The 13,276-nt window shown below is 49.5% G+C and overlaps 1 protein-coding gene across 1 annotated transcript in view; it reads right to left on the reverse strand.

The window, feature by feature from the left end:
- LOC123728760 (insulin receptor substrate 2-B) overlaps window positions 1–12,146 on the reverse strand; it is a 24,786-nt gene extending 12,640 nt beyond the window's left edge. Inside the window, exon 1 of the mRNA XM_045701564.1 lies at window positions 7,558–12,146. Coding sequence (XP_045557520.1) covers window positions 7,558–11,800 — 4,243 coding nt within the window. The 5' untranslated portion in view covers window positions 11,801–12,146. The remainder of the gene's footprint in view (window positions 1–7,557) is intronic.
- Window positions 12,147–13,276: the final 1,130 nt, after the last annotated feature.

Consider the following 13,276-nt stretch of genomic DNA (forward strand, 5'->3'; position numbering starts at 1 on the left):
GCCCCTCCCCCTACTCTGTGTCTTAGGCAGCTAATGGTATTATCAACTAATCACAGGCTTAACACACAGAGAGACAGACACAGAGACACAGACAGACACAGACACACAGAGACACACAGAGAGAGACACAGACAGAGACACAGACAGAGAGACAGACACACAGAGACACAGACACACAGAGACACACAGAGAGAGACACAGACAGAGACACAGACAGAGAGACAGACACACAGAGACACAGACACACAGAGACACAGACACAGAGAGACACAGACACAGAGAGACACAGACACAGAGAGACACAGACACAGAGAGACAGGCAGAGAGAGAGACAGACACAGACAGATAGACAGGCAGAGAGAGAGACATACAGACAGAGAGACAGGCAGAGAGAGAGACAGATACAGACAGGCAGGCAGAGAGACAGGCAGAGAGACAGACAGACAGGCAGGCAGAGAGACAGACAGGCAGGCAGAGAGACAGGCAGGCAGGCAGAGAGACAGGCAGGCAGAGAGACAGGCAGGCAGGCAGAGAGACAGACAGGCAGGCAGAGAGACAGACAGGCAGGCAGAGAGACAGACAGGCAGGCAGAGAGACAGACAGGCAGGCAGAGAGACAGACAGGCAGGCAGAGAGACAGACAAGTATTTCTTGCTGTTATAAAGTCATTTTATGGGGAAAAACTAATTCTGATTGGCTGGGCCTGGCTCTCCATTTTTGTTCAGTATAGAAGATTCCTTCTTCCCTAAATTCAAACTGAAAAGTGCTACATTCACAGAACAATCAAACTAAGGTCTGATGTTAAAGAGTTGGCAGCACAGTACGTCACAGCTTGCCACAAGCTAAGGGAGGAAACATGGAAAATCACAGGCTTAACACACAGACAGACGGACAGACGGACAGACAGACAGACAGACGGACGGACGGACAGACAGACAGACAGACAGACGGACGGACGGACGGACGGAGACGGACGGACGAGCTAAGGGAGGAAACATGTAATGTAGCCTACTATTTTCTGTATAATAAGTAACTAAACAATATAAGTACCACCAGTCATTTATTGTTTGTCGAATTAGATTCTGAACATAAGCTATTACTTAAATGTTTGTATATTTCTTTGTTTTATACATTATGGTTTTATATGTACTATTCTTGTTTTTGTCGCCGTTCTTTTCATAATTTTTGTGTGCAACACTTCGCTTTGGTAACATTGCCCTCCGTGTTTCCAGTGGGTGGGCCCATGCCCTCCCAGGCCCTCCCATGGCTGCTCCCCTGCCCAGTCATGTGAAATCCATAGATTAGGGCCTAATGAATTTATTTCAATTGACCGATTTCATTATATGAACTGTAACTCAGTAAAATCATTGGAATTGTTGCAATTATATTTTTTGTTCAGTGAAAATACAATTTCTCCGACACACACAGACCCTAAATAGGCCTTTTGAATTTGACATTCAGAAGGACAAAAGGAGAGAGAGCGAGAGAAAGCAAGTGTGTGTGTCCATTTTGAAGCCAGCGATGCCAAAACACACACAGCGCAAACGTTAGCAACAACAAGTGTCTCTGCATTATCCCTCTCCATGTCCCGGTGTCTGTGTGTGTGTGGCTAATAAACTTAGCTAACATCACATTCCTATAGGGAGAGAGTTAAACTAGTAAAAACCTGCTCCTTTATCAAGACCATCTGTGGAGGATCAAAATACAAGGAGGAACGGCAATACAGTGAGGGAAGAGTAGTCTCACACACACACACACTACAGTGACACACACACTACAGTGACACACACACACTACAGTGACACACACACACACTACAGTGACACACACACTACAGTGACACACACACACACTACAGTGACACACACACACACTACAGTGACACACACACACACACACACACTACAGTGACACACACACACACTACAGTGACACACACACACACACACACACTACAGTGACACACACACACACACACACACTACAGTGACACACACACACACACACACTACAGTCACACACACACACACACACTACAGTCACACACACACACACACACTACAGTCACAGACACACACACACACTACAGTGACACACACACACACTACAGTGACACACACACACACACTACAGTGACACACACACACACACACTACAGTGACACACACACACACACACACACTACAGTGACACACACACACTACAGTGACACACACACACTACAGTAACACACACACACTACAGTAACACACACACACTACAGTAACACACACACACACACACACACACACTACAGTAACACACACACACACACTACAGTAACACACACACACACACTACAGTAACACACACACTACAGTAACACACACACACTACAGTAACACACACACACACACTACAGTAACACACACACACTACAGTAACACACACACACACACACACACTACAGTAACACACACACACACACACTACAGTGACACACACACTACAGTAACACACATTATGTTAACGACAATACCATCTTCTACTGGCTGACAAGGAATGCCCTTTACGGGGAGGTAGAATTCCTTTCCTTCCCATTCTGTATCTGTTTAGAAGTTGGATTAAATCTAATTGATGACATCACAATTCCGGCATAACGGACCCTGGCGAGTCTCAGGAAAACCAGAACAGTAACTAGGCTATTCTGCTGTCACTTTTAGACCAGGGATGAGGTCTCGTGGAGGGTTAGAGGTGCTAGAGGGCATGTCTAGGGCTGTCAGGAGTCGTTATCATGTCCTGGGCTCTTCAGAGTGCCACTAGTGGACATTCCAGTTTCATTCTGGGGGAAAAACCACATGGCACGTACCTAGAATGTACACACACACACACACACACACACACACACCTCTATTATGCGTGGGAATACTTTGGAACAGATTTCAAAATCCCTTGGAGCTGATTTTGCTTCTGTTTTTTCAGCGTTTTATGTCCAACAATAAAAAAAGCTTTGGAGTAGATGTTTTCCCTTCGAGGCACATGGTAACCCAAGAATTTGATTACTCAACCAATTTCCTATTAGTCACCTCACCTCCTCCTATCTGGATGTGGGAGAACATTCACTCCCCAGCAAAGCCTACAACTATCACACAGTCATTCAACATCCTACAGCAGGATGGCCCACCACTGATTTTATTTGCCGTTTTCTGAGAATTACATTCTTTTTTTGTATATATATATATATATATATATATATATATATATATATATATATATATATATTGTTGGACATAAGACTGTAAAAACACCAGGAAATCAGCTCCAAGTGATTTTTGGAAAAATCTGTTCGCAAGTATTCCCACGCACAATAGAGAGACACGTGATCGTTTCCGCCCCACCGACTATCCGTTCAAGAAAATAAAAATCGTCGCGCGGCTGAATCTAGTTGATGATCCCTGTCCTAGAGAATATGAGAAAACATTCAGGCTTACCACAGTACACACACACTTTACAACAGTAAACAGCTAGCTAGCCTGTTAGTCACTAGGCTAATATACTCCTACATGACAAAATACCCTGGCTTTGACTCAGACAGGAGACTTTTACCTATGAGTAACAAAGGACACACTAACATACAAGTCTATATAGGCCTAATGAAGCTACACAGGAAGAGGCATTGCCATGGAAATGGCTGATAACACTACTTGAAGCAGTTGCTGTAACAGTAGTATTAGTATGGAAGTCTTACATCGTCGTATGCCATGGCATTGTTGAATACTCCTTTCTGATTGGTGTTCTAGAGCATGCATTATTTTCATATAAAGCATGGTATGTTTTGTTTGAGCTTCTTTTGAAAGCAAAAGTCAGGTTGGAAACAGTATTGGTATTGTTGAACTCGATTAACATAGTAGCAAGCTAGGACTGATGGTTTGGTAAACTAAACTAGCAAGTCTGTTTGGTTACCACGGTAACTACTGTAGCTATCTAGTATCAAATTTCAAATCAATCAAATGTATTTATAAAGCCCTTCTTACATCAGCTGATATCTCAAAGTGCTGTACAGAAACCCAGCCTAAAACCCCAAACAGCAAGCAATGCAGGTGTAGAAGCACGGTGGCTAGGAAAAACTCCCTAGAAAGGCAGGAACCTAGGAAGAAACCTAGAGAGGAACCAGGCTATGAGGGGTGGCCAGTCCTCTTCTGGCTGTGCCGGGTGGAGATTATAACAGAACATGGCCAAGATGTTCAAACGTTCATAGATGACCAGCAGGGTCAAATAATAATAATCGCAGTGGTTGTCGAGGGTGCAACAAGTAAACTTGCTAGCTACTTCAGTGGATGTTGAACACATTTCTACCGGCAAATGAACACATTTCAAATTATAACTAGGGGATCTATGCATTCTCTGGATAATAATGCAACTGTGGAAGGTCAGTTCCAACACACCGTCCACATCATTCATTATTTTCCCATAGAACGCATAGTCCCTGGTTGATTACCTGTTATATATTCATAGCAACTTATTATACAGCATTAAACCAATTAATGACAGCGGTATAATCTACATCCTACTAAAACATTCAAATTGATTTGACATAACATCTTGAGATTATATTAACATCTGTATGTATGTATTTACATCAGAGAGAGAGAGAGTGAGAGAGTTCAGGTTCAGGTTCAACACTAAACACACACACACACACACACACACTCGCGCACACACACACACACACACGAAAGGCGATCCAGTTGCCTGTGCACCTTCCTGCTTTAGGGCCAGTACACATTCTGTGTCTCAAATGGCACCATATTCCCTATAAAGTGCACTACTTTTGACCAGGGCTCAGGGTGCAATTTGGGATGAAGCATACACATGCCTACTGCTAGACCCATCTCATAAATAACTGTCAGTCTGAAAATAAAGCAGTAAATATAGATGTGAAATAGGAAAGGGCAGCTAGCCAGCGCTCTCAGCAGCAGCAGCTAGCCAGCGCTCTCAGCAGCAGCAGCTAGCCAGCGCTCTCAGCAGCAGCAGCTAGCCAGCGCTCTCAGCAGCAGCAGCTAGCCAGCGCTCTCAGCAGCAGCAGCTAGCCAGCGCTCTCAGCAGCAGCAGCTAGCCAGCGCTCTCAGCAGCAGCAGCTAGCCAACGCTCTCAGCAGCAGCAGCTAGCCAACGCTCTCAGCAACAGCAGCAGCTAGCCAACGCTCTCAGCAGCAGCAGCTAGCCAACGCTCTCAGCAGCAGCAGCTAGCCAACGCTCTCAGCAGCAGCAGCTAGCCAACGCTCTCAGCAGCAGCAGCTAGCCAACGCTCTCAGCAGCAGCAGCTAGCCAACGCTCTCAGCAGCAGCTAGCCAACGCTCTCAGCAGCAGCCAGCCAACTACAGGACCTTAACTCAGCTCCAAGCAGCTCCAAGACCAATACAACTAGTAGGCTCACACTGTCACTCTATGAAGGAGGCCTTTGGATGTGGGATAGGACAGGGCGCAGCTAGCTAGCTAGCTAACACTCGCTACTCTATGTAAAAAGGTTTTGCTACAGCATTCCCTAATGAACAGGACCCAGTAGCCTACTTCCCTGTTTCAGAAGGTGCGCTGAAACGGGCCTGGCTGGCTGCTGAAGGCAGGTCACATTGAAGTGTATTCCTGTGATGATGGTGCGTTTCCTGTGGCTCTGTTCTATTGCTGTGGTGCCCCGACACACTGGGCCAATTAGAGCACATCAAAGACCCTCTGCATGACTCCACACACACATACACTAGTATGACAGTGGAAACACTTCAAACAGTGACAAGCTTTATTGGAGAAGAGAGTTGGTTTTTCTATGGAAAACCACATACACACACTACCCCACAGGACACCCACAAATGGAGTGTTGGTTTTCCAATGGAACAAAACTAAGGAAGGACCTCGCCCAGGAGGGCAGCAAGGAGTCAATGCAGTGAACACAAGCACTCTCTCTCTCTTTCTGGTGGAAACACACACACACACACGGGCAACTGCAGGTCAAGCTTTCTCCATAGTACCTGGTACTGTTTGACCCACTTTGGCACAAAGGCAAGGACCTGGGTCAATGAAGTGTGTGGAGTACAGTAGGTGAAAATCCCTCTCTTATCATTATTACCTTTTGCACTGCAGGGCATGCCGACAACTGGAGGGCCAGCACGCGCACACACAGACTAGTGTTCTCTATCCTGGGATTTACTGTATTACCAGCTTAATATAAACCCATTGGGTGTCTATCAGAATGCTAACAAAATTAGCACATGTACTAGCGAATTTCCATGGAGGCTGCTAGCTAAATATGCTAACGAGCGCAAACGGAAAAAGAAAAATTGCATAGACAGGCAGTCCAGCACATATAGTTATACATATATAGGTAGGAGCAACCGAATGTCCTTTTTGGTGAGTTTGGACATCTACAAGCGAATGTAAACAAGAGACATTGTGCAAATGAACAGTACTGGCTCTATAGTAGCAGGCACGCTGTGTCTGTGTGGAGTCTGGAGTCGCTACGGCAACGGTCCAGAAGATGGGGGGAGGAGCAAACAGACGGACAACTGAGAGGAGAAGAAAAATGCAAGAAAATGAAAAGAGAGCGGTGGCAGATGACAGATAACTTCATGAACACGTCAAAAAACCAACACAATATGACGCCCCCGTCACCTTATTAAGTCACCCACTTACTTAGATATCGTGTCCCCTACGTTTAACTTGCTAGTTAATGCAGAATTATTAGATTTTCCAGGCAGAAAAAAAAAATAAACACAAATATCTTGCTGCATTTTTAAAAACGCATTTCTAAAATGCTTCTTATTGTAAGTTCTCCTCGGCATCAGACTAACTTTGTGCTTCTGTTGCACTTCTCCACGAATGGCTCTCTGACAGATGTGTAGCTGCTGTTCTCTGGTAGAATGCTACATCAACTTGAAGAACAACATTAGGAAATGTAGCTGGCTACATTCTATGATAAACATTAATATGATGGCCATGCATCATTTTTGCAAAACATACCTTGCTTTTTCACTGTAAACTCATTTAGCCTACTTGTGTGGCTGCCCGATGAAAATGAAGCTGTTTTCTGCTGAATGTGCTGCACTAATGTATTTTATGTGAAGGAAAACTACAGTTCCACGTCCCTGATCACTCTATTGAAGCAAAACAACACTTCACTTTCAATATAAAACCAGACCCCCGTCACTACACAGCTGGACTCACCTGCTCCTGCTTTCTCCCATTGTGCTCTTTACTAACACCTGACTGGCTCAACTGTTCTGGAGAACTACGGTGAGCTTCATGATGTAAAATAATGTGACAGGTGAAATGAAGAACGTGATCTGCTTTATCTCCTAACACGTTGCACAAACTAACTGCAGGTATTTACTTTAAAAAGTAGCTACAAATATTCAAATGCATAGAAAAACTTAGAAGAAATTGTTTCAACAGTATTGACGGTATCAAAAAACCCTCCTGTGGCTATATCCAAACACCCCGGTATACGGTATACCGCCCAAGCCTCACAGACACACAGACCACACACACAACTTACTCACCGCACCACCCACAATCCCTCTGTCACTCACCCTTGGACGTGGCAGTCATCCCGTCTGACTTGATGAAGTCTATACTGCCATAGGCTCCGTTGTCCTCCGCTACTGGCACAGTCAGGTTACTGGCTTGGGGGGCGTTGGGGGTCGCCCCGGTACCATGCCCGGTGCCTCCCTGCTGCTGCTGGGGTACGGGTAGAGGGTTAGAGTCCCGGTCCTCTCTCAGCTCCAGGGCGATGTAGTTGAGTCCGTTCTGATACCCCACAGACATGTTCCTGCACATCCGACCCCCAGGAGGACACACAGATGAGGCTGAGGCCATGCCCAGATCAGAAGGCCCTGGACGGGCAGGGAGAACGGCCGAGTCCCCCCCTACCCCCTCAACACACATCCACACACTGTCAAAGGAGCCAGAGCCGGTCCACTTGGAGCTCTCGGCCAGATGAGCTACGTTGAGGGCTGAGCCCGAGGAGGGGTTGGCTGAGCCCAAGGAGGGGTTGGCTGAGCCCAAGGAGGGGTTGGCTGAGCCCAAGGAGGGGTTGGGGTTGGAGCTTGGGGCTCCGCCTCCTCCGGAGGTGGAGGATGAGGAAAACGTTTCGGAGCTGTGTCGGCGTCGCCCCTGGGGGTCCGCGCGTACCACCTTGATGGGCTCAGGCTGGGGGCTGGAGGAGGGAGGGGAGGCAGAGGTTAAGGTGGGGGGGTAGCAGCTCTCCATCAAACACAGGTGCTGCAGCATGGCCGTGGGACTACTCCGTAACCCCCGCGACTCCTCACCCCTGCTGAGGTTAAAGGTCATATCTGTGTAGTCATCTGTCCCCGTCCTCCATCGAGCTCCAGAAGAATCAGGGGCCCCACTCACGGAGGCCCCAGCGGCAAGAGGTCGGATGTAGCTGGGTGGGTTCCAGGGAGCCACCAGTGAGGGTCTGGGAGACTTGTTCTTAGCCAGGCGTCCTCCATCATCACCCCCACCCCCCACCTCTACACTCATATAGTCCTGGTTCTGAGGATGGGGAGGGGAGCGGCGCTGTTCAGCAGAGCCCACCGAGGGTGAGCCATCCTGGGCAGAAAGGGGGCAGGACGTTGGGGGTCCGTAGCGGCCCCCAAACTCGATGTTGATGTACTCTCCAGGGCTGGAGAGTACCTCGACGGCGTCCGGCTCGCTGACCCTCAGTGACCCGTGGAAGCTGCGGCGCCCTAGGGGGAGGCGGTTGGGCCGGACCGGGATCGTCCGACGGTCACCGTTAGCCGCTTGGTGGTGCACCCCGTAGGGAGGGGGCGGGTAGGCGTGAGGGAGGATGTGAGGGGTGTCTGACCCCCCACTACCAACACCCCTCGTCGTCACGCCCCTCTCGGCGACGTTGCCGGTAGCAACCTGGGAGTAGACTGGTTTCGCCGGGGAGCTCATGGGTACATAGTCATCATGCGCTCTCTGTTCCCTCTCTCTCTGTTCCCTCTCTCTCTGTTCCCTCTCTCTCTGTTCCCTCTCTCTCTGTTCCCTCTCTCTCTGTTCCCTCTCTCTCTGTTCCCTCTCTCTCTGTTCCCTCTCTCTCTGTTCCCTCTCTCTCGCAGCGGGGGCCTTGTAGGAGCGAGGCAGGGAGAAGTAGGGGCTGTAGCTGTATGATTTGGGGTCTCTCCCTTCAGGGTTGCTCAGTGCGTAGTATCCCCCCTCGTTGCAGAACTTCCGTCCCCCTGCCGCGTCCCCTCCAACTCCTCCACTACTGCTGTACGACATGTCCATGTACTCTCCATTCTCGGGCCGCTCCACTATACTACCAGAACTACTGACACTACCTCCACCCAGACCCATGTTACTGCTACTGCTGTGGGGGCTGGGGGAGGCCTGGACTGGGGAAGAGGAGCTCCGCCCCCCTGGTAGCATCATCATGTAGCCACGGTGGTCTGTGGGCTGTTGGACTGAGCGGGGGGCCTGGGGAGAGTGGGAGGGCTGGGGCTGGTGGTGGTGAAGAGAGGGGGAGCTGGGTTGCATAGGCATGTAGTCCGGTGCGTCACAGGGTGAGGCTGCCACCCCACACAACATGGGCATGTAGCCGCTGTCCTCCTTGGCTGAAAGAGGGGGTCGGCCCTGGCTGTGCTCGGAGCAGGAGCTGTAGTCAGAGCGGAGGGAAGAAGAAGAGGAGGAAGGCTGGGTGATGCTGTCGGTGCGGACGAGAGACAGGGCCTCTCCCACGGACACCGACTCGTCCAGCGAGAAGGTGGTCTGGGTCATCTTCTGGTACACCGTCACGCCACTGCTGCCGCCGGCAACAACCCCCTGACCCCCGGGCCGCGTGAACGAGTGGGCCCGTCTCCTCAGGGACCTGTCGTCATCCGTCGACGTGCTCTCGTCCCGGTTGGGGGTCTCCGCGCTGCCAGAACTACTCCCTCCACCGCTGGCGGCTCCGAACACCTCGCGGTGCCAGCCCATGGCCATGTAGTCGCTCATGCAGTTCTCCTCTCTGATTGGTGGGGTGTTGCCAAGAGAATCAGGAGTGTTGCTCCGGACCCTGAAGTAGCGGAAGTCCCCAGGGCTGGAGCCGTACTCGTCTGAGGAGTTGAAGCCTCCGTCGGAGGGGGAACCGCAGATGGATGCTGAGGAGGGCCGGGTCAGGGTATCGGAGACCGAGCCGTGCCCGCTGCTGCTGGACACGCTGACGGGGGAGGTGGTGGAGGGAAAGTGGGAGACGGGGAGCGAGGCGGAGCGAGCGTGGTAGGTGGACCCTGGTATCGCCCTGGCGTAGCGCCCTACAACCCCGGTGCTCCCGGTATTCCCTGCCCCTACCCCGCCCTCCTGGCGCCCCAGGTGTATCCGGGCAGTGTTCAGGTGGATCAGGCTGCCGGTAACGGATCGGAATGGCCGGTTCATAGTCCCCTCACCCTCGCTCGATGTTCGGAAGCGATAGCCGCTGGCGCCAGAGCTCTTACTCGATGGCGGCGTCCCAACCACCGACTCGGTCCTGGAGCGGCGCTGGAGACCTGTCTGGCTTGGAGGCAGGTTACCTAGGTGACGGCGGGTGGTGATAAAAGCGATGGGGTTGGAGCCAGAGGATTGGCTCTTGCTCCTGGGGCGGATCTCTGCGAAGGCCTTCAGAGCCTTCATGGTCTCCAGGATGGTCTCGTGCATGTTCTGGGCCACTACAGAGTCATCTACCTGCATCCATATCTCCCCAGGGCCTATAGAAGACGACCGACCCACCTCCATGAAGAAGAAGCTTTCTGAGTGTCCACAGCGTCTGATGTTCATCAACTGAAGGTTGACACACGGTGTCTCAGAGTTTAGTTTGACCAGGTGGATAGTTTTAGTAGAGAGGCATAAACGATACACACCTGTGAGGTTCTTGGTCTGACCCAGCCCTTTGGGTTTCACGTTCACCTGCCACACCTCTTTGAAAACCGTACCTGGTGTGACTGTACCATAACCATCATCCAACTCGTCCGAGTCTAGATGCCCCCTTTTCCCCTCACTCATCAGTTCACTCAGGGCTACGTACCAATCATCTTGTTCCTGCTCGTTTTCAGCTACAATAGCAAAGTATTCATCCTTAGTGTAGAGGGCTATGAGGTGTTTGTTTTTGGAATCTGCTCTTTTATTGACAGTGAAGCACTGATACAGATAGATCACCCTTTTCGGGGGAGAAGCGGCGACCGTACCGTTTGCAGCTGCCGCAGCAGCAGACCGCAGGCTATTACGGAATTTTTTCTCGCTGTCATAGTACTCCAACCGACTGAGGCCTAGGTGGCTGGCCGCCCTCAGCACGAAAAACCTCTTGTGGCCGTGTTTCTGTTTCCGCAGATAGCCACACTTCTGAATGTCGTCCACTACACCTTCTGAGGTAGCCACGCTAACATTAGCATTCGCGGCTAGTTGTATCGCGGCTGACGCCGCGTTTACCGACGCAGCGAGTGCGTGGTGGCTAGCAGCGGGGTCCTGCTGTACCAGGTTCAAAGACGATGACGAGGCTTTCCTTACCGGGGACTCCGTGATGTTTTCAACAGAGAGATGATGCTCCGTCGCCGCCTGGTAGTGGTGCGACAGCGGGTGTTGTTGTTCTTTGGGCAGCGAGGTCTGGGGGTAGTGATGGTGGCTGGAGGGCGGCAAGTGCTGATGGAAACGAGCTCCGCTGGCCCCGACGCCACCGATATTCAATAACGGGGAAGGGGGTTCCCCGACCGAGGTGTCTCCATCATTGGTTGCCGCTGGTTTCGTCCCGATGCCCCTCTGTTGCGTCTCCACTAACAACATAGCAGCTTTGCTTTCTTGGTAATTCGTGAAATTTGCCATTTAGAGAGCACAACCAAAGGTCACTTTACCTAAACCGTGCTGTGGACCTAGACCCCATTCTTGTTTTGGAGACGGGCTCCGACTGGCGCTGCTGTGTTGTGCTGTGGCTACACAGCACGATGGTTGGCTACAATACAAGCGTAAATGTATGTTGGTTCTGTTTGAAAACGGCCGGTCCAGGCCTCTTTGTCACAAAACAGGTATCCAATGTACGCTTTTAGGAAAAGAAGCCCATCGTGTGAAACATTTCCACGTTCAACCCCGTTTCTATAATCGTTAGCTCCCAAGCTAGCAATCAGTCCCCTTCTCCCTCTGTACACAACTCTACCGAGCGGAGCACAAACAACACGTGACTTGCGCGTACCCATAAGCAGGAGGAACAATGAGCGAGTCGGGGCTTCTCATTGGACGTTCAGCGAGATTGACAGGAACTGACAGGTAAAAGAGCCAATAATTGAGGGTGATTCGTGTTTTACGTCAATACGGTCGACTAATGATATCGCACGGAGTTTCATTGAGGTAAAAAGAGGAGGGTACGTTTTTGTGATGATCGACATATGACTGGCCAATGATCATCGGTAGAGTGATAGGCGTTCGTTGATGCTACCACTCTCATTGGACAATATGGTTAATTGACGCCGAGGTTATCTAATCACAGTGTGACCACATGGACCAATGGCTGTGCTGTTTTAGTTTGCAAGTTTCATATTGCAAGTTTCTCCTCTGCTACTTACTTGTAGGCATTGAAGGCCAAATATGCCCTAAAACATTTCCTTATCTCCTACCCCTTTGGTATACTTTGCAGATCCCAAAGAACTGGATAGGTGTAAGCAACATGGCAGTGACTACCCTAAATCCATTGGAATGCTATGAATACCACCTATCTGTATTTCAGGGCCAATATTCGTAATGCGCCTAAGAGTTAGTTAACCTTTATTTAACTAGGCAAGTCAGATAAGAACAAATTCTTATTTACATTGACGGCCGTTGGCCATCTTATTCATCCCTTTACGTTTGTGTGTATAAGGTATTCGTTGTGAATTTGTTAGATTACTTGTTAGATATTACTGCACTGTCGGAACTAGAAGCACAAGCATTTCGCTACACTCGCATTAACATCTGTTAACCATGTGTATGTGACCAATACAATTTGATTTGATTTGATTTGAAAAGGCAAAAGGCCTCCTGCTGGAACGAGGCTGGGAGTAAAACATTTAAATAAATAAAATAAAAATATAGGACAAAACACACATTACGACGAGTAAAGGTGCTGATCTAGGAACAGGCCATCCATCTCCATAATCATATTAAAAAAGATCAGCTCTCCTGCTCTGAGACGCTTTATGCGCGACCCCTGGGTCACAGTGGGTGTTTTGAAATCTATTCATATTGTTTTGTTTTTCTGCATTCCTTTTATGATTCATTATTTGCTTGCTGTAGTGGTGTGACTCCTCATGACTCAGCAATCTTGGCTAG

Source organism: Salmo salar, chromosome ssa18 (assembly GCF_905237065.1).
Source record: "Salmo salar chromosome ssa18, Ssal_v3.1, whole genome shotgun sequence".
NCBI classification, from domain to species: Eukaryota; Metazoa; Chordata; class Actinopteri; order Salmoniformes; family Salmonidae; genus Salmo; species Salmo salar.